The sequence below is a fragment of the Electrona antarctica genome (assembly GCF_951216825.1).
Source record: "Electrona antarctica genome assembly, chromosome: 21".
Lineage (NCBI taxonomy): Eukaryota > Metazoa > Chordata > Actinopteri > Myctophiformes > Myctophidae > Electrona > Electrona antarctica.
In genome coordinates this window covers 39927883-39950607 of record NC_136802.1, presented here as the reverse complement: position 1 = coordinate 39950607, position 22725 = coordinate 39927883, and the positions used below count along the sequence as shown (strand labels likewise).

General features: G+C 42.7%; 2 protein-coding genes across 2 annotated transcripts in view; one reads left to right on the top strand and one right to left on the bottom strand.

Annotated features, from left to right (window-relative positions):
* Nucleotides 1-22725, bottom strand: part of tkfc (triokinase/FMN cyclase) — a 106989-nt gene that overhangs the window by 67881 nt on the left and 16383 nt on the right. The gene's annotated exons all lie outside the window — the stretch shown is intronic.
* On the top strand, nucleotides 11855-22416 carry LOC306913685 (type I phosphatidylinositol 4,5-bisphosphate 4-phosphatase-B-like). Its single transcript, XM_079490496.1, has 8 exons — nucleotides 11855-12152; nucleotides 16110-16294; nucleotides 17012-17118; nucleotides 18208-18319; nucleotides 18475-18527; nucleotides 18833-18923; nucleotides 19213-20372; nucleotides 20637-22416. Exons 1-7 carry the CDS (start codon nucleotides 12047-12049, stop codon nucleotides 19354-19356), a joined length of 798 nt encoding a protein of 265 aa, XP_079346622.1. The 5' UTR covers nucleotides 11855-12046; the 3' UTR covers nucleotides 19357-20372; nucleotides 20637-22416.

Here is a 22725-nt window from a genome sequence, read left to right as displayed (position 1 = left end):
CCTGTTTTGAAAGAACCCAGGGTCGTGTCAGGGCATTCTCCAGACCCATACAGTTTCTTCAATAGTGGTGTAATTTACTGCAGGATTATTTATATGAATGTATAACGCAGCAATGAAATACTAGCAATATATTCACTTTGTGTGTGAACGTGGGTAAACTAAAGACCTATTCATAGTCTGGATTTCCGGTGGTGAGGTGACCACCGCTCCGGTGGTGAGCTGACCACCGGAGCTGAAATAACGTTGAGCGGTGGTGAGTAAAAACAGAGAGAGAAGGGCTGGAGCGGTGGCGGTGGTTTGCTCACCGCGGCTCGTGGCGTCATGTTGTAGTTCGGTGGTCACATAACCACCGAAAATCCAGACTATGTAGGAGCCTTCAGACTGTGCACTAGCCCGTCCTTGAACAGGTTTCTGACTAGTGACAATTTCGAAGCCCTGCAGTTATCTTCCGAAAGGCCTTCTGGGAAGCTGAAGGTCACCGGATCAGGCTCGTTACATTGCATGTTTGTTTTTACAGGTGTAAAAAAGTGGATGAAACGTGAATGTTTTGTACAATCGCCATTTCAGGAAGAGAAACAGTTCTCAAACAGCAAAGAGAAATAATATAGGGCAGGCAATATATGTGCAACAACCTGAGCCGAAATAGGAGTTAGTCTACTAAATAAACCAAACTACACCAGTTGGAATAGAGGGTATGCGCATGCTTAAAGTGAATGGCAAATAGAGTGGCAAAGCAACATGCAAAGTGAGTTTAACATTGTTTAATGCAATCAGATCAGACTTTTATGTTTGGATGCATGGGTTGTCAAGGCCAGAAAGTAGTTTTTTTCCACTCAGCAGGCATTCCTGCATAACTTCCGGGTTTGATGATGATGTCACGCGCATACCCTCTATTGCACCAACAACCAATTAAGGCTTTAAATTTAGAAAAGGCAGTTTGTAACAGAGCTTTAAAGAACTGGGCTCATGAAAGACACCAAGTTACAAGTTGTCAATTTTATTTTCAACTTGAAACATGCAATTTAGGTGACATTACAATAAGTTAGTTACAATCTTCCTCAATAAGTTACCAATCCAGTTAGTTTTTCCACCCAGTAGACATCAAATAAATACACTCCACTACAAAGAGTCAAGTAAAGTTAAGATATGGTATAAAAGGCACAGTTAGTGTCAATGACAGACACGTCCACACAAAGACACCATGCAGTAGGAATAAAAGACAGTACATGACACATTAAAACTCATTTTTAAATGCACCCCAACTTTTACACAGCCATGTCCTCAAGGCTCACATCAAAATAAAAGACTACAGGATGGATGGTCCTTCCCTCTGGGTGGGGCCTCTGCTCTGTTGCGTCGCAGTCGCACGGTGGCACATTTGGTAGTGCTCTCGCCTCACAGCTAAAAGGTCCTGGGTTCGATTCCCGCTCGGGACGCTGTGGGTGCTGGTGGCGTGTTTCCTCCTCCGCACGTAATCAGTGCCCATACCCGAGGCGGGGTTGGCGAAAGGGCCTTTTTTGTGTGGAGTTTGCATGTTCTCCCCGTGTCCCCTAGGGTAGGTACCCTCACAAAAAACATGCAGTAATCCTGGTCTCTAAACTGCCTCCCCCTGGCCAGCCGGGGAGCCTGATGGAGGGGAAAGGAAATGGTTGGAATAACGTGTTCCTTCCACGCGCTACGTCCAACCAGGGAAACTCCCCCCTGTCAGGTGTAAAGGAGCAACTTGGACACTCAGGCATGAAGGAAGCATGAGTTCAAGTCCGTTGCTCTCCCCATGTCCCCCATATATGGGGACTAGGTTGGCGGAGGGTGTGTAGAGCCCAGGATCACATTAGATAATTGACACAGGGGTGAAAAATGGGTTACAAAATCGTGGGATAAAAATTATTTTTTTTTTTTAAAAACTAATTTTTAAATGCACCCCAACTTTTACACAGCCATGTCCTCAAGGCTCACAGAAAAATAAAAGACTACAGGATGGATCCTTCCCTCTGGGTGGGGCCTCTGCTCTGTTGCGTCGCAGTCGCACCTCACGCACACAACTGTTGCTCGAACTCAATATGGGTCACCTTGATTCCACAACTCCCGGCAGGCTACACACCATCCTGAGGAGAAGACAAACACAGAACCTACCAGCCATTTACTTTTCAAAACATGTGACTACATTTGACTGAGGGACTGCCAATGGACTTTTTTTTATTTTTTTTTATTAGTGAGGACCTTCTGGGGAGGTCCCTGGAACAACATATTTTCAGATGGGGGCCGGAGGCATATTACATATAATTTTTGGGGTCCTTGACATGAAATATTGAGCACCACGGATATAGAAACATGAGGTTTTTCAGAAACAAAATACATTTTAAAAATTCATTTTTTCGACGTCAGGCCTAAATGGGTTAAAAGGGAACTGTCAACATGTTTCGACCATGTATCAGTTAATACACATGCAATCTGGGAACACAAAACAAAGGGAAAACAGCGCTCTCTTTGGGCCGATTCATACTCCTATTTTAGAGCCGAATAAAAGTCGGTTCGGCGCTGTAGAGCCTACAATGTGACGTCATTTGAGGTTCGGGGGGGCGGGTACCGTCCTAAAGTCGGCTCTTCGGTGCTACTGAAAATTTCTGCCGAGCCGAAATCATTTCGGCACTACTGCGCCGAAACAGTGGCAAAATAGGAGTATGAATCGGCCCTTTCCCGTGAGTCAACAGTCTGTCTCGAGAGAGTAACTGATTGGCACCCACGTGTATTTGACACCTCTAATTGCCTCATTGCAAAGCCTTGCTCTTGTGAAGTTAGTTTTTTGTATTCTTCTTCATAATGCCTGATTTTTAAACTTAGTTGCATGCTTAAACTAGCAGATCTACAAACTCACAATAACGAGTTGTGAGCTTGTAGATCTGCTATACCCAACATAAATTGACTTAATTGTCTTTTAGTTCTACTGGATTTATTCTCCACTAGTCCCTTCCTAACATTTTAGGCTAGTTTTTATTTGTAGACAAACTTGTATATAATGTATTTAGTCTTAGTCATCATCATAGCTTATAGTTTTTATTTAGATTTTATTTAGCTTTTGTCAGTGAAAAAAAAGGTAATCGACGACATCGTTACAGTCTCCTGAAGATACTGTAGACTCAATACTGTAAATGTTCCATTCAGTAACATGACTTATATCTATGCTTACATGATGTATACTCACAGAGTTAAACTAAAACCACCTCTCCACAGAAATCACACCTGAACTTGTCAACAGGTTTAGAAAAATGTGACGTACTCAAGTAAAGTACAAATACCTCATAATTGTACATTAGTACAGTACGTCAGTAAATGTACTTACTGGTAGTTACTTACTTACTTTACACCGCTGCGAATGATACACAGTGTTTACTCTAGGGATGCACAATACTGACATTTTGGCTGATATCTGACGGCCAATTAGTTGCATGGTCAAATCGACCGGTACCAATACTATTGTATTACTAATGCATTGTACGTTTTTCTGGCGCGGGAGACCGCGGCCTGGGTCCGGGCCGGGTCCCCTTGAATGGTTAAACAACATATATATTTGTGTTTTATGATTACTGTATGCCTGACCTGACATATCACTCTTTTCACTTTTTTTGCACAGTCACAGATACACACACGCACGCCATGCACACACACCCACCCACGCACGCACGCACGCACGCAACTTTTTTTTGCCAACGGCTGATTCGGTCTGGTTTATTAACCAGGCTAGTGTTGTGTACCTAGACCTGTGTTCGTGAGTATAGGTGTGTAGGGCGGCTGTGGCTCAGGAGGCCCATGATCCATGGGTCGGCGGTTCGAATCCCGGCTCCTCCTGTCTACATGTCGAAGTGTCCTTGGGCAAGACACTGAACCCCAAATTGCTCCCGATGTGCTGGTTGGTGCCTTGCATGACTTCCGCCGCCATCGGTGTATGAATGTGTGTGTGAATGGGTGAATGTAATGCGCCATGGATAAAGGCGCTATATAAATGCACCATTTACTATACAGTAGGCCATATACCATAATACATGACATACACACTCACAGGCAAGTACACATACAGTATATACTGTAACATGCATACAATAATAGCTATTAAATGTGGGGTAAAGGTTTTTCGGGTAATAAATGCTGCAAACCCCAAGGACCTACTAATGTTCCAGTGTTTTTATATGTAAATATTATAAATAAGATGTTACTTAAAGCTGTAGCTGTACAGAAATTGGTTTATATAAATCACTTCAAAAAAGGGTGGCATGTTTGTATACAAAAATGTTCCATGCAGAAAATGTATTATGTATTTATTGACCACATTCAACATTATTCTCCTCGTGGATGCAGTTATACGTTTCTAACACTAGAGGGTAGAAACACCACAACTATGAAGTCCACAGGGCAGGCGGCTATAGTTTCGAGTTGGCACTGTTTTCCCTTTACTTTGGTGGTGGACTGGACACGGACAGTAACTTGGTACATTTACTTGAGTTGCCTATTGTAAAAAAATAACATCTGTACTTTACTGTATTTTCACACTACATTGCAAAGACAAATATTATACTTTTAAGGGAAAAGGGTAGGCCTACATTATGATGAATTAATAACCACATAAACCTCTATATATGGGCGTCGCCTGCTCAAGAGAACTGACCAGTACTAGCTATCAACGCGCAGCGATAGTGGTTGATACCGTACGATAGCTATAGCTTGGCCTCACTCAGACCTTTACAGCGTTGTGAGTGTCATGGCCGCCCCAATGCATTTCCAATGGATGTCACATGGTCTGTTGTATGGTTTTCAGCTGTGTTTCGACTGCCCCCTCCCCCTCACACAACACAAATGTTGTGTCAAACCATGTGACCTCCATTGGAAATGCATTGGGGCGGCCATGACACTACACAACATTCATCCAACAAGCATACAGCAATGCAGTAAAGGTCTGAGCTCAGCCTAAGGCCTAGCCGGCTATGTTCACTTTGGAGCATAACGCATAAGTGATGCAGGTGTCAGTCATTCCTGCTGATAGGGGGGCTAGGCTGGTCTACAGTCCACATGAATTAATTTAGGAGGATAAGCGACAAGCAGTAAGTAACGGGTTAACTTAAGTGATAAATTGGGTATTTTTGCCTGTCAATTTGTCAAAGTAAGCTATAGTCTACCCCGGCCCATCAGATATAACGACTGTTACTGTGTGTCAAAGCAAATGTATCTACTATCCAGGTTCTATAGCTAAGAAGAAATGTGATTTAAGAATATATAGGCCTAAATCACATTTCTTTAAAGGTAGAGTTAAAAGTGATATGTGTTGGTTAAAACAAAAAGTGTTTTGTTAAAAGGTTAAATCACTATTTCACTTGATAGTAGCCTACTCATTGCTATGTGTTAAGTAAGTTTGTTCAGTAACAGCTCTCCCTGTCTCTCCAGCTCTTTTAATAAACAGAAGATACGTTTTAAGTTAGGTGACAACATTTCAGACAATCAGGAGAATGTAGCAATTCAATTTTGTCTGCTCACTTCTTTGTGTCATCACTTCCAATTTCACAAATAGTTATCCGGATCCCGACCTGAAAATGCATTTTCCGTGTAATAAAAATCTGGAGAGACACGGAGACTCCTGTTACTGAACAAACAACGAGTATCCTACTATCACAGCTTTTGAACACTTATTTTAACCAATACCTTTAAGTTCAGTTACTTACATTTTAAGTGAACAACACCCATTTTCAGTGTATCACCAATACAATTTGTATATAATGATATACAGTAGGCTACATCACAGTAGGCTACTGCTTTCAAATATAGTGACAAATATCATTTTCCACTATCGATATAAATATTTTTTAAATCTGGAAATTATTTATTTGGAAAAGATCTAAACATCAGTAACTCGGACGCCAGCACAGCAATCAGAAAGGTCAGTGACGTGACACCCCAAAAAAAGTGTTTTTTAAAAACCTTTAAATAACAGGAATAAAAATGATTTACTTTTGTTATACTCACTCTCATCTTTATGGAAACATATTTTGTTTTTAGATATTTTATTGTAATCAGAATTTATTCAGCATTTTGTTGTACTTGTGCCTAAAATCGTCATATGGTGTGAAATGACAATAATTGTTTATAAAATGAAAATGGAGTACACCTTTCTTAAGTTACTCACTTTATCAAAGTCCTTTATCATAACTAACCTGTAATCCACTATAGTTTTGTGAAAATGTATTAAATCTGTATATTATTTTCGTAATCAACACTCAATGTGAGGCCCATGTTGTCGGTCTTTCAACATATTTTATTTATTGTGACAAAACTTTCTCTAAAATTACACAAATATTTCTGACTCTTCCTGATACTATTTGCTATGTAATCCATGAACATTAATGGTTTCATCATTAATAAAGGTATGATTTTTTCACTATTTGGAACGTCACACCAAATGATTGTGTCACACCGTATGATCATATCTTCATTTTTCAAAGCAAACTGTGTTTTAACCTACCTATTAGTGAGTACTGAACTTTACAGATTGATTAAACAATTCCTTAGGAAAAACAGCAACAGGAAAATTGCTTTAACATTGAATAACATGGCAATGACTGAATAAAACAAAATTAAACACATTTTATTGTGGATAGTTGCAGATTTTAGGTGAAACTGTTTAAAACAAATGTTTAAATGGACAAAAGAAACATGGGTCTTTGTTATTTATTGTTATATCTGTAGGAAAATACAGTTTGTATCATATGGTGTGACAAAAATGTCATATGGCGTGACAGGCAGACAGTCACACCATTATGATATAGTGTCACACCATATTATGTTTTCTGCACTTAACATAACCTTGAGGCTACTAGCTACACATTAGCATGCTAACAACATGCTAGCTATAACAAAGCAACATAGATTTGCATGTAATTAAGACCAAAAAATCTAATAACTTTAGCTTTTTTAATGAAAAAGGTGTCACACCCACAGACACTCGGAAGAGTCGCATTGGTCAGCGTTCCAACAAGATCGTATTTCATGAAAATGTTAAAATGATAATTCACCACAGACACCTGTCATGCTATTGTAAAGCAAGTGCTGAACAGCCTTACTGAAGAAGTACCTCTCTATCCCAATGGGTGTCCAAACAATTGCCTGTTGAAATTTCCCAAAATGGTGTCACACAATATGATTTTGGTTTGGGGGACAAAATCTTTTTCATCAGAAATGACTGAAAACATTATGCTTGGACTTTGAAAAGATTAGGCTCACAAATAGACATCTATATTATATTTATGGAATTTCTAAAATAATTTTAGCATTTTTTCGCTTAGTTTTATTCAAGTTCCTACTCTTCCCAGATGACCTGGGCTAGGTCTGGCCGAGCCGGACTAAATTATAAGATTGTAAAGTATTGAAATCCAATTCAAGTGAAATGTGTGTATAGTTATTGTATTTAGTTGTATTATGGTTAAACCATTGAGAGCTTCTGCCTGCCTGCCTGCCTCTTTTTTTAGGGGCCTGGGTACCCCAAAATGAAAACAAAATAGCCCAAAAAATGTTCACGGGGCGCCGCGCGCCCCAAGGGGCAGTGGCGTGCACAGACATTTAGAGGGGCAGGTGCTCAAGTTAAAAAAAGGGCACCTTGTGCAGCGCGTGGAACCGGCCGGTTGCCTTAATCTATTTTGGGCGGGAACCCCTTTTGGTGTTAGCATTATGTTATGCTTTAGCTATTGAAAAATAGCAGATCTACAAGCTCATAGCGCGCCACCGAGTGGCGCGCTACGAGCTTGTAGGTCTGCTATTTTTGAAAAATCTAAAAAAAAAAGAAGAAAAAAGTTTTTCTTTTTTTTCCTTTTTTTTCAAAAGGGCACATTGCCAAAAGGGCAGGGGGTGCTCTAGCACCCCCTAGTGTCTATCTGTGCACGCCACTGCCAAGGGGGGCCCTCAAATTTGCTCCAGCCCGGGGGCCCTCAGCAAGGTAAATCCGGCTCTGGGTCTGGGTGGTTCATCATATCACATGCGATCACAAATGTATTTTGGACGTAAACCATTCAAAGCTTTATAGACCAGCAGCAGTATTTTTAAATCAGTTATTTGAAGCACAGGGAGACAGTTTAAGGATTTAAGAACTGGACGAGTGATATGATCCACCAGTGGCGTGCACAGATAGACACTAGGGGGTGCTAGAGCACCCCCTGCCCTTTTGGCAATGTGCCCTTTTGAAAAAAAAAAAAACATTTTTTTCTCTTTTTTTTTTTGATTTTTCAAAAATAGCAGACCTACAAGCTCATAGCGCGCCACTCGGTGGCGCGCTATGAGCTTGTAGATCTGCTATTTTTCAATAGCTAAAGCATAACATAATGCTAACACCAAAAAGGGTTCCCGCCCAAAATGGATTAAGGCAACCGGCCGGTTCCACGCGCTGCACAAGGTGCCCTTTTTTAACTTGAGCACCTGCCCCTCTAAATGTCTGTGCACGCCACTGTGATCCACTTTAGTAATGACTCGAGCAGCAGCGTTCTAAATCAACTACAGTCCTGTATTGATTTTGACGGCAAACTTTGATTTAGTTTATAGACTTTTGAATACAATTTTGTTTAGTTTTAGTCATCTGAAATGTTTTGGTTCGTTTAAGTCTAGTTTTTGTCGACTAAACAAACTAAATGTAGATGACAAGATGTCAAACTCCTCACTGTTGCCATCTGGGGCAACATCCTTGGTCCTTGTTCCTGCATACATGGTCTCTATAGGGTGTACCAAAACTCCTGGAGGGGGCGTCAACATATGTGTCACGTGGTAGCGGCCGCCATACTTCATCTGTTTTGCACTCCGTCCGTGTGTGTGTGTCCGTCCTTCCGTCCGTCTGTTACCAGCTAATCTCCGGCACCGTTAACCCGGTCGATGCCAAACTTTGCACGTGTACACACTCCCTGGATGCCAACGATGAACCTCTGCCCCACATTTTCCAGAACGGCCTGTTATAGCGCCACCATGAGGCAGCTTTTCACATGTTTTACCTAAAACTGCACCGATCTGCGTGAAACGTTGCATGCACACTCCCTAGAGGCCAAGGACAAACCGTTGACCTGCATTTTCCACATCTGCCTTTTATAGCGCCACCAGGAGGCTGACTTTTGTAAAACAAATTTTTTGATATTACTCCTCCAGATTCTGTCCAAAAATCTCACAAATCGTTACACACTATCTCTATGGTCATGTGCTCAAGTCGGATCTGTCCGATATTTCATATTCCATCCTAATTGGCTATAATTAGCTTTCACGTGTACACACTCCCTGGATGAACAAAAGCCTCAAATCATGAACGCAGCATGCAATTTACGTGAAATCTTTCACACATTGTCTTTGTGTGTGTGTGTGTGCGCGCGCGCGCGTCATGACGACCAGCGGCAGCGGGGGTAGTTATTAAGGCAAAGTACCGCAAAAGAATCAAACCACTTTGAAAATGGCAACACAACTACAACACAGATTTGTTCTGCGCGGGACGTGAGGGGAACATTGGTTACCGTAATGACTGGAAAATTGCGCAGAGGAAAAACGGTAAAATGAATTTCTGTGGGCGCCTTTCGGGGCACCATGGCCACTGTGGCCGTATGGGCATATACTTTTTCGAGGGGCACACGGCCAAAGAGAGGGGCAACGACGGCCATGGCCGCCGTGGCCGCCGTGAAATTCCTGCCCTGATACCAGCCATACCAAATGTTGCATTACTCACTGGCATACTCACTAGTTGCGGGGTACCCTTAGAGTATAAGGGGGTACTTCCACGTCATCTGCTCTCTTACCATGTGTCCACGTTATGGGGGTGGGCGATTCAACACAACATTGGCAGGGACAGGTCCACCGGGTGCCTCTGCAGGGCAGGCTTGGCCATCGACTCTTTGCACCTGAACCTCCAGTCCCCCTCAGACCAGCCACATGAGCTCGCAGATGGCTAGCCACAGAGGCCTTGTCAAAAGCAGTGGCTCCAGGGAAGTGGGACCAACTCCAAACTTCCTTTAGGAGTGGCAACTGTGCAGTCCCTTGGACCGGAAAGCCTGGACCTGCAGAGGCCAACCGCCCTATAAATGGCTCACATTACAATGCATTAGTCTTCCTCAATAAGTTACCATTACAGTTTTTGACCCAGTAGACATCAAATAAATCATTACAAAGAGAAAGTTATTGCAATTAGATATGCCATAAAAGGAGGAACAATCCAATTATTCAGTGGATTTCAAAGAATAATCATCCATGCACATAAAACACTTAACATGGGGGCGAGCACAGAATGCTGCCTCACTTTAAAGGTATATTCAGTGATTTCACTTAATTCAAATATCACTTCTTTTTTCTTATTTTTTGGATAATCCTCCCTACTATAAAGTGTGCTGACCATATAAGGAGTTCCTCCCTGTCCCCAGTGAGCCCCTTGGGTCAAAAAACCCTAGTTTCGGTTTGGGCGGCAAAGCTTTCATCCAATCAGGATGAGAGAGGCCTTCCTCCAATCATGATGTAGTGGGGCGGGCCTTGGTGTGTGTGCTGTTGGTCTGTTGTACTTCCCTCACTGTAGAGCGTGTACATGTGCACATCTTGTTACCAGGGCGGACTGTTTTTTTCTCCAAATCACCCAAATCACTGAATGCTCCTTTAAATCTACATTTACAGATAAGCATTGCAACATTTATAAATGTACCCCATTCCCATACCAACTAGTGATGGGAGATTAATCGGCAAACACATTCTAGTTGTTTTTAGATGAATCGGCATCGGTTCGATTAATCAATCGGTCTGTCTTTACAGATAAACAAGCCCAAAGTAACAGCTTGAACAGATCTACAAGCTCACGATATTAAATATAAAAGGTATATTTAAGTTAAATCTGACTTGCAGATATGCTGTTACATGTATTTTTCAGAATGGACAAAATGATTGTACTTTTTCAATACAGAGTGAGATCATATCGATATCGGTTATCGGCCATAACAGCTATTCATTATATCGGCTATCGATATCGGCCAAAATGTCTCATCGGCACATCCCTAATACCAACCATAACCCCATTGTCTTGCTGATCACATTTTGCTAGCTCCATGTTGTTCAATCTGTGTCTGAACAAAAACTCACTGCTTTTAAAGAGCACTGAAACCACACCCACAGACACCTGCAATCAATGAGACTTGATCAGTTGGTGTATTTTGCTTCTTGTTGTTTGTTCTTTTCATTCATTTTATGTTGCCATGTCATGTTACATATACTTCATCTGTTTGTATTGTATGTGTGATATAAACTCAATATAATGAAACAAGACCTTGTATTGAACTGTACTTTCCTGTGCCTCTTTTCTGCACACTAATAAAGTATGAAATCAATTAACCCCAATACGTTCCTCAGTCCCTGCTACGCTCATTGTGTAGCTGCTACAGCCTACTACCCTGGAAATAAAAACGTCTGGGTTTCCCTGTTGGAAACAAGTGTAATGCTTAATTGGGTCGTCCACTCACAGTTAACAGCCTTTGTATTGAGTGTGTGCTTGAAATGTACTGTAATTCTGCAAACTGTTAATAAATTCTTCAATCAATCAATCAATCCGAGGCTACAAATCAATCAACCGTAGACTGGGGTCAATTCGTTTTTCAAGTTGCTGATCCGGTCTTGGTCTCAAGAGGATACGGAAACGGTGATTGCGTGTGTGTGTGTGTGTGTGTGTGCGTGCGTGTGTGTATATGTGTGCGTGCGCGTGTGTGTGTGCGTGCGTGCGCGCCTGCGTGTACGTGTGCGCGTGTGCATGAATTACCGGATACAGTATAGTACCACGTGACGGCAATGTTTTTGTTTTTTCGCTTCCTGCTTCCGTGTTCAACACTGACTGGGGTCACGTGAACGTGAAGCAGCATCAGAGGAGGATCAGTCGCAAGACTGTCTTGAAGTGATCTCTGTGTCTTATCTATTATACAACAACACCGACACTTTACTTACTAACGCTACCCGGGATCGGAGGGCTCCTCGCCCGGCCACGCCGCCGACTACAGTGCACCAGGCTGTCCCCGGTAACATGGCGGAGGAGGACGGGGAACGATCCCCGTTGTTGGCGGAGCAACACGACGGCTCGAACGGCTTCTCTCCCGGAGGCAGCTCGTATGGATGTCCGCCCAACCCGGGTGCGTGGGCTCGCTTGAGCTGGGATCAAGTTGTTTTTGTTTACATGCGTTTTGTTTAGTGGTGTTGGGGCTCTCAAACATGTTTTGTGTCAAGCCAAGGACCGCGATCCATTTGAAAAGATTTTGTGCCAGGGACTCCCCGGGGCCATAATAATACGATTCTGTCAACATTTTTTGACGTATTAAAAAAACAGCCGTACAAGATCACAGTAAGCTTGTACATCTGCTATTTTTGAATAGCAGATGAAATGAAGCTTTGGGATTTGCAATGTTAATCATTTTGCTGGGGAGTCGGGACCTCCTGGAACCCCGTCAATAACACAATTTGGTGTCCCCACCAGTGAAGATCAAGATATCACAATTATTTTAATGACAGAGGATTGTCTGGGACCTGGAAACCACCTTAGGTTGCTTAACAAGTTTTTTTTTTAAAGCTGGACATTCCTCAGGAGATGGTAAAGAAAAACTAGTTCTGGTCCATAGCTCTTTTCTCCATAGCTCCATATAAGAGCTATGGACCAGAGCTAAAGAAAAACCTTAATGGAGATATTTAATGCAAATGTAGCTCGGATACAAACATTGCCATTTGCCAACGTAAACTACCCCCTTACAGCCAACAAATACAGCACATGCTGTCATAAATAATATTTGTCTAATGTTTTGGCCTTCTACCAAGAGCTGAGTCAGTCACCTCACCTGTCTGGCGAGTATAGGGATGCTCCGGTCAGGTTATTTTGGGGGCCGATCCCGATCACTGATTGTTTTTCAACTTTTTCTCATGATCGGCCGATACCATACCGATCTTACCGATACCGATACATTACATTACAGTCATTTAGCAGACGCTTTTATCCAAAGCGACTTACAATAAGTGTATTCAACATAGGTAGGGAACAAAAACTACTAATCACCAGAAGTTTTTAGTGCATTTTCTGCAAAAACAAGCAACCAAGAGTATACCTAGTGCTAAGGTAAAAGTGCAATATATCAGCTACCTATTTCCTTAAACGGATGAGACAAAATAGCTAAATCAAATGAGCATGAGCTAAAACAATTAAGTGTATCGACTAAACAAGATCCAATAAACAATACAACAATAGAAAACAAGCGTTCGTACAACTAGTTAACAACAAGTAGGTCAGGCAGAGAGGAAGGGTAGTGTTTCCTGAAGAGGTGGGTTTTCAACCTGCGGCGAAATATGGGCAGTGACTCTGCTGTCCTAACATCAGTGGGAAGTTCATTCCACCACTGTGGGGCCAGAACAGAAAAGAGTCGTGACCGTGTGGATCGGCCAGAAGGACCCTTGAGACACATACATACCCTTAAGACACATACATACCAATCTTGTGCGTCAAATTTTAATATTTCCAAAATTATTATAATTATGTCAAAACCCACATCAAACCTGTTCCTGTGCGTGGGGGGGGGGGGAGTGTTTAGGCCTGTCACAAAAATGCAAAATGATATTACACCTGATTGACATTTATACCACTTAAATAGTGTAAAAGATCGGTTTCTCTAGATAGGGTAAATTGCCGATCACCGGTCGGAGTGAATATCGGCCGATCTCCGATCGGTGGCCGATTTATCGGAGCATCTCTACTGGCGAGGCTACCATATCACTTATGTTGGGCCTTTAGCCCATTTAGGCCTGACGTCGAAATAAAAAAAAACCTTCGCTCTGAAAGAATATATACCTATTCAACGATTTGTGCCGCATTTTTACGATTTTTCAAAAATAGCAGACCTACAAGTTCATAGCACGCTATGAGCTTGTAGATCTGCTATTTTTCAATAGCTAAAGTAGAACAGAATGCTTGAAACACCAAAAGGGGTTCCCGCCCAGAATGGGTTTAAAACCACAGAATAGTATGTGGACACTGGGCCACCCTTTACCTGGCTGGAAATTCTGAACTCACAAAAACATGTTTACCCAGAAATACTGGAAATGTATGAAAACATGCTACTGCATGAATGCTACTGCATGAATGCTACTGTGAATGCGACCGTTGTCACTTTGGTGCACATTCTGACCTGAGATCAGTGGAGGTCACTGATCTCAGGTCCGAATGTGCAAACTAATTACCAGCGATAGGTACTGCAGATCAATATTTGATTGATTGCCAGTAAGGAATCTGGCTGATCCCGGGTCGGGACAGTAACTTAATACGCTAAACTCCTCAATGTTTCCTCAATGTTTTGTAGCAGTGCAGGTAGCGATTATGAACACAACCTCACCCTGTGTTTGTTTAGACTGACCTCCTCTCTTTTCTTCTTAAATGCATTTCATGCACATTTTTATTTTGAATATGGATGCACCAAAATGGAAATTCTTGGCCGAAACCGAATACCGAATATAGGAAACAGTTGGCCGAAAACCGAATAGCGAATATCTGTTTTCCTACCATTGCTGTCATGGCCGTACCTTAAAGCTACCTGATTTATGGCAAAATAAATGGTTATGGCAAAACATAACTTAAATAATAATAATCACTATTATGGGTCCATAAAACATTTATTCAGCTCTTTTGAATGCATTAATTGCATACACTATTCGGTGATATATTTTCCGAAAATGCATTTTTAGCCATTTTCTGCCGAATATTTTCTGCGGCCGAATATTCGGTGCATCACTAATTTTTAACAACAAAAAATGGCACATCTACAAGCTCACAGTGCAATGCCGTGAGCTTGTAGATCAGCTATAGGTCAAAGTAAGTATATAGGGCTTAAATGATTAAACTATGCTAAGTTCTTTCACAATACCAAATACGTGGTGTGATACTAGTCGAGTCGGTCAACATGGTTGTACGTCTACGTTAATGCTTTTGGTATTATCTGTCGATTAATGGATCGATAGATGGAAAATAATTGCTGTTTTTCGTTTCCCTTCAATTATTTTTGTCTTACATGCTGCACCATCACTGACCCTGTCTTTCTCTTTTTCTTTTGTTGCTGAGGGTCTCTCTCTCTCTCTCTCTCTCTCTCTCTCTCTCTCTCTCTCTCTCTCTCTCTGTTGTTCCCTGTAACGAAAGTATTCAGTATTTAAGTCCGACGTCATTTTGTAGTGCTACGTAACGTCCGGGTCCAAGTGGCACCAGCTCCCGTCCGCATCTCATTGTAAATAGAACTAAACGCGTGAATCTTTTTACAATGACGTTATTTTTCAGAAAGGAAGCCATTGAGGGTTAAAATGGGTCTTAATGCTTCCAACTCGAGTAGAATTATCAATGTTTTGTACAAGTGTCTATGACAAAAAAAATAATGATGTGGAGACAATAAAGACTATCACTATTATTGAAGGTGGTAACAGTCCATTTGCATTTGTATGTTGAATCTAGTTTGCATTCATTAGGATTTAGTTGACACAATGAAATAAAATGGCGATAGTATTCCGTGTGGGGCAGACGGCCTGTCACCGCGAGATTTGGGAGAGCAGCGCAGCTTTGTTGTTGTGAGGAAAGCGGTAAAATGAGACTTTCGTGGTTGTTTTCGTCTCAGATTTAGTCAGACGGAGCGTCACAGTATACAGTTGGAGGCCATCGATATTGTCCTTTTCTTTTTGCTGAGGTTTGCGTGATCTGCGCAAAAGGACAGTTAACCCATTTTGGGCGGGAACCCCTTTTGGTGTTTTAAACATTGTTATAATTTAGCTATTGAAAAATAGCAGATCTACAAGCTCATATAGCGCCACCGAGTGGCGCGCTACGAGCTTGTAGGTCTGCTATTTTTGAAAAATCGTGAAAATATTTATTTCAGAAAACTGGAGGATTTAGAAGGATTTTTTTTAAATTTTGAGGTCAGGCCTAAATGGGTCAAATGATAAGGGACAATATCGGTGGCACCCAACTGTAACTCTATGGGGACACAAAAGCGACACAAAGTAGGACCCGGATGTATCTCAGGAGGGGGCGCTCACGTCACGGCTAAAATACTGTATTGTCTCTCCTTCTCCAGCCATAGTCCCGTTCCCCAGTTCGGGGCTGGTTCCCGGGGAGGCCCCGCCCCCGTACTCCCCCCAGGGGAGTCCGGACAGCAGCAGTGCCCCGGTCATCAGCTGCAGGGTCTGTCAGAGGTCCATATCGGTGGAGGGGAAGACCCACCAGCACGTGGTCAAATGTAGCGTCTGCAACGAAGCTACGGTGAGCAGGCGATGTGCACGCGTGCGCGCGCACGCACAGCCGCACAACGCACACGACCATAACGTCCTGCTGTGCGTCTCAAAGACAAACACAATGCACGCACGCATTCTGCAGTGGAAGAGCACTAGCGTTGTAACGAATAAATGATCAGCATAAAATGAATTACAGTAATAGGCCTATCTCACAGCCCGCTTTCCACGCCCACTTCCGGTAAATAGTGGTGTCATTTAACATTAGCATTTACACGTTTTTTTCTCTGGAGAATCTAAGTACATTTTCTAATGTAAAAATGTGACAGACCAATATTATTATGAAGCAAACAAGATGGTAAATCAGCTCGAACAGATAGAACAAACCTTACCTTGAGAAAACAAAAGTTGTAGACTTCTTAAATTACCTCTGTTAACATGTAGCGTCTATGGAGTGACGTCACGCTATCACCACTAACCCCGAAAGGGGGCGTATTAAGGGGGCGGGGAAATTCTGTGAGATAGGCTTACTGAATAATGTAAAGACTTTATTTGTGATGGTGCCATTTTTCTAACTTCGACAAAAACAATTTTTTGTTTCCATATTATAAAAATGAAAGGTTTAGTTTTTGACTGATGGATAAAGCATTCGGATCCCAAACTGACAAAAGACTCTATACGCCAACACATTCTCTCTCTCTCTTCTCTCTCTCTCTCTCTCTCTCTGTGTGTGTGTGCACATGTATAGCCGATAAAGAACGCTCCAGCAGGGAAGAAGTATGTGCGCTGTCCCTGTAACTGTCTACTCATCTGCAAGGTCACCTCACAACGCATCGCATGTCCTCGACCGTACTGGTAAGAGAGGGGGAGGGAACAGAGGAGGACACAGATAATTCAGTTATGTGGATAAAACAAATTATCTCTATATTCTAACGAACGTTTTGTCTTTTTTTCCGTAAATGAATATCCTAGTTGATCACACTACAGCGTCACACACAAGCATCAAAAGTAGCAGACCTGCGAGCTCAAGCTTGTCGATTTTGCTACTTAATAATAATAATAATAATCTTTATTGTCCCGAAGGATATTTGTCTTCACAATCTGTTCAACACCCACATCAAAAACAACACAGAGCACATAACACCAAGACAATACAAAAACAAAAACAAAACATGACGTCCCCACTGTGTACAGAACCATCCTATCGACGGGGCAGTTTGTTTAAAGCCGCGATGGCTGAGGGGACAAAGCTCCTACTAAAACGGACATTTTTCCATGGCAAGGTTCTGTATCTTTGTCCATATGGCATGAGGTTAAAGAAGCGATACAGGGGATGATCAGTGTCATTTGATATTGAAAGTGCTAGCCGTGTGATGGCCTTATTGTTCATATCAGAAAGTGTGGGTGTAGGGTTCCCCAATTAATTTTCCTCAAGGGCCATATTTTGACTAGGGTACCAGGCTGGGGGCCGAGTCCGCACGCGTGAGGTCGAGGTCTTGCCCTGAAAATTCATTTTCAGGACAGGACCCCATTTGAAAAGGATGCCCAGTTTGACATGCATAGGCTACTGACCCCCATTTAATGCCATTTATATCTGGGACCCCCAGATATAAATTCTTCCGCGGGCCGCAAGGGGGCGCTCCGCGGGCCGCAAATGGCCCGCGGGCCGCCTATTGGGGAACCCTGTAGGAAGTCCGATGATCTTCTTTTTGCATTTGAATCCTGAAAAGTAACGGTTTTGGAGGTTTACATCTGGCAAAGAGACAAAGTGATCTTCAACACACGTGAACACAAAACATACAACTCGCACACGAAAACATCAGTCACGATCTAAGAGAATGGAAGAAAGACGAGAGAAGGTATTGAAGGTTGAGAGGAAATCTGCAGAAAGTGCCAACATTTCGCCGGACCCGACCTCTGTGTACTGTGTGTCTCGTCTCGTAGCAAACGCGTCATCAACCTGGGACCAGTTCACATAGGGAGAGAGAGCCCTGAGCCACAACACCAACCGGTTGGAATCAGGGTCCTCTGTGGTCACTGCTCCAATACATTCCTGGTATAAAACACACACAAATTTGAATTCAGAACATGCACTGTGCCACCGTAAATTGCTAACGTAATCTCATGTAATCACTGATAGTTAAATTAAGCCTATTCTCTGTCTACATTGCAACAATCTGATGGCGTGCTCTTTTTCTGCATTCACCTTAGTGGACAGAGTTCTCGGACCGAACCCTAGCAAGGTGTCCGCACTGCCGCAAAGTGTGAGTATGTGTGTCTGTGGGGGGGGGGGTAATGCACAATCTCTGTAAAGGTGTGTGAATGTGTGTGTGAATGGGTGAATGTAATGCACAATCTCTGTAAAGGTGTGTGAATGTGTGTGTGAATGGGTGAATGTAATGCACTATCTCTGTAAAGGTGTGTGAATGTGTGTGTGAATGGGTGAATGTAATGCACAATCTCTGTAAAGCGCCTTGGATAAGCGCGCTATATAAATGCACCATTTACCATTTAGTATTCACATGTTAAAAAGGCAACTCGCGTCCTGTTTTTTTTAAATTATTTCTAGCTCTTCCATTGGTCGGCGGTACCCCAGGAGAAGGAGCTTGCTGTGCTTCCTGCTATTCGTTGTCGTCGCTGCCTCTACTGCAGGACTCATGGTATGTGTGTGTGTGTGTGTGTGTGTGTGTACTTGTGTATACTGTCTACGCCTATTATGTCTTTCTGCGTCTCTTTCTTCCCATTCGTCTCGCTGTGCATGTGGTGGTTCATAATCATAACCGTTGATATCTCAGCCTGTAGATATGGTTTCACCATATCGTGTGTGTGTGTGTGTCTGTCTGTCTGTCTGTCTGTCTGTCTGTCTGTCTGTCTGTCTGTCTGTCTGTCTGTCTGTCTGTCTGTCTGTCTGTCTGTCTGTCTGTCTGTGTCTGTGTCTCTCTCTCTCAGGCTGGTACATGGAGACCCGCCCAGCAGTCCAAAGGAATCTACGTCTCCTGGGTGTTACTGGTCGTACTGTCTCTGTTTGCACTGGCCAGGACCCTCTACTGGACCTGTCTGAAGATCAGTGACCCCATATCCAACATCACATAGAGCACTGCTTCCCAACGTGACCCCCCCCCCCCCCCCCCCCCCCCCCCCAGGGGTGCTTTTAAATGATTGATATTTAGGGACCAAATGGACCCTTACAGGTCTGTTACTTCGAGAGTGTACACATGCAGACAAAATGTTCCCTGTGCGCACTGACAAATTAGGATTGGGGGGGTCCCAGAGATTTTAAAACAAAAGTATCAAATGGGGGTCTCTGGACTAATGCATATCAAACTGGGGGGGGGGGGGGTCCTTGAAAATTGAAATGTATAAGGTTTATTATTACTGACATTGGGGGAGGGAGGGATGGATAGGAAGGAAAAACGAACAAGAGAGAGGAGGAAGATGGAGCAGAAGGGAAGGTGAGAGAAGAGGGATTGATGTGGAATTGGGGTAGACTCGAGACAGGAAAGGAGAGTTGTGACTATATTAACTTCATTCAAAGTGAAGCCCTATAGAGCGTCGCAGCCCCGCCCCCTCGAGAGACCCGGAAAATAAATCCCTGTTCATTTTCCTCATAGACTTTCCAGAAAGTATTTATTTAAAGACGTTTACGTGACAAATCATGACAACAAACTTCTTTGTAATTATTTGTTTGGTCCAAAATATTGTGTTTGTTGTCATGATTTGTCACGACAAGAGTTGGCTTTGGAAACTATTTCCTGGGCCTGGTGTCGTCATGAAAGGGGGCGGGACTGCGACGCTCTATAGGCTGATTTTGTAGTTTTGTTTTCCAGTACATGTTAAAGGTGCCGGAAGTGATACTAGTGCAGGGTTCCCCAATAGGCGGCCCGCGGGCCATTTGCGGCCCGCGGAGCACCACCTTGTGGCCCCTGGAAGAATAATAATTAAAAAAAAAGCCTATGCATGTCAAACTGGGCATCCTTTTCAAATGGGGTCTTGCCCTGAAAATTAATTTTCAGGGCAAGACCTCGACCTCGTGCATGCGGACTCGGCCCCCAGCCTGGTACCCTAGTCAAAATATGGCCCTTGAGGAAAATTAATTGGGGAACCCTTAGGCCTCATTCACACGTACCAAACACCAATCAAGCAATGTTTGGTCGTTTTTTTGTTTTTTTGGGCCACCACAATGCTTTTCCAATGGGAGTCACATGGTTTGATCAAACATTTGTGTTTGGCTGATTGCTCCCCCCTCATCAAACAAAAATGTTTGGTCAAACCATGTGACTCCCATTGAAAATGAATTGGAGCAGCAATCAAAAAGCAATCGGGCATCACACACGGACCGAACATTTGTTGTGTAGGTGTGAACTAGGCCTTAGTGTTAAATTGCTCTGTATGTTCTGATAGTACATCACTGCTATGTTGTGTGTTTGTTCAGTAACGGGCATCTCTATACAGCTCTTTAGTACAACAGAAAAAAACATTTTCTGCTCCAGGATACCAATATTATCCAATCGGAACGCATACAGGATGCATAATGAACAAGTGAAACTGGAAGTGAGGACACTGCGAACTAAGTGAGCAGACAAAAACTGGAACTAGACAATAATGTCCAACCTTAAAATACACCAGAGAATCTTAAAATGTTTTTCTTTACTTTTTTTCTTTTTCTTTTTTTCTACTGATGAGACGGAGAGACCTCTTACTGAACAAACACTGAGCAGCTATGAGAAGACAGAATGAGGTCGCGCTCCTTACAGAATGGAAACCCTGGCCCTGACCTCTCACCTGACCCCGTGGCTCGATAACCGGTTGAACACATGTTCCTCTTTTGTTTTCTACTGTGTCACTTTAAATTGCCGCGGGTCCGAGTTTAGTTCCAAGATTAGTTCTATCCTAGGTAAATCGTACATCAAGTGTATGCTTTAATTTATTCTAATAACATAGATCTTTCAAGGGGCATGCGATTTAAAACACACGCTTGAAGACGGCTACCTTTTCTTTTTACCAGTGTACAAAATGATTGATGACATCACATAACATTAAAACATTTGATAGCTTTTTAACTATTAGCAGAAAGTCCTATTTTGAGTAATGTCAATCTTCTCATAGAAAGACTGTCTTCATGTGTTGTCTGTATGTCATTTTAGAGCCAAACCTCCATTCCTTAGTTTACAAGAAGGAGTTTCTACCAGACAGCGGCGATATAGGATAATAGGATTCACCAATTTCTACTATTACTAGTGCTACTACTACAAGTACTACTATAAATACTACTTGTACTAGTATTACTGCTACTAATTTAGTACCACCACTAACACTACTAATAATACTGGTACTTTTTTGCCACTCACCACCTCTCTCGTTCTTCCTGCGCTCCCCTTTTATTCATTTTTGTGTTCTTTTTTACTCCACCCACCTTATTTTTGAGTGGTGCAGCCATGTGTGTCCCTGGCTGGCTGGCTGGCTGTCTGTCTGAGCACGGAAATAGCGCTATAGCGTTTGTTGACCACCAAGTGTCACTGTTGCGCAGCCTAACACGCTCACACACAAACACACGCCAGGGAGGAGGGCTTGTACAGTACAGTACTACAGCACGAGTACAGTACAGCACCACTCAGTTCAGACAGGTCTTATTTTTTTTAATTCTTCCCATTTTTCACACTTTCTTCCATCTATCCTCCTTTCTTTCATTGAGCTCAACTCTACTTCCGAATTAAACAGGAAGTACTCTGTGGCGGGTTAAAAGGATAATCATGTAACCACTTAAACCCTAAAACAGACCTGAGTTGCAACTGTACTTGGATCGCTTCCCCCCCCCCCCCCCCCCCCATACAGTTGGAGGCCATCGATATTGTCCTTTTCTTTTTGCTGAGGTTTGCGTGATCTGCGCAAAAGGACAGTTAACCCATTTTGGGCGGGAACCCCTTTTGGTGTTTTAAACATTGTTATAATTTAGCTATTGAAAAATAGCAGATCTACAAGCTCATAGCGCGCCACCGAGTGGCGCGCTACGAGCTTGTAGGTCTGCTATTTTTTAAAAATCGTGAAAATATTTATTTCAGAAAACTGGAGGATTTAGAAGGATTTTTTTTTACATTTTGAGGTCAGGCCTAAATGGGTCAAATGATAAGGGACAATATCGGTGGCACCCAACTGTATGCACCACATTTCTATGCCAAAAATAGCCGATCAACGTGTCACGACGTGTTGGGAGATTCTGCTATTTTCTGAGCATGCATGCTGGTTCAAGTGGTTGACAAACAATTTGTTTCTTGTTTTCCAATAATGCTTATTATGCTAGTCGATCAATAACTGAGCGGTGGTTCCGGGAGGAGGTTGCACCACCTCGCACTAAGTTCAAACGTAGCCTAGTAATTGCGTAAATGGCCTTTACGTCAAGACTTATGCATTACTAAAAGTCTTTACACAAGTCAGATGACACTGAAAGTCCATGCATCAGGTGAG

Coding starts and splice junctions, on each gene's coding strand:
- LOC306913685 (XM_079490496.1), top strand. CDS start 12,047: ATGGCGGAGGAGGACGGGGAACGATCCCCGTTGTTGGCGGAGCAACAC. Junction 16,295..17,011: donor GCGTCTGCAACGAAGCTACG/GTGAGCAGGCGA, acceptor GCACATGTATAG/CCGATAAAGAACGCTCCAGC. Junction 18,320..18,474: donor ACTGCTCCAATACATTCCTG/GTATAAAACACA, acceptor CATTCACCTTAG/TGGACAGAGTTCTCGGACCG.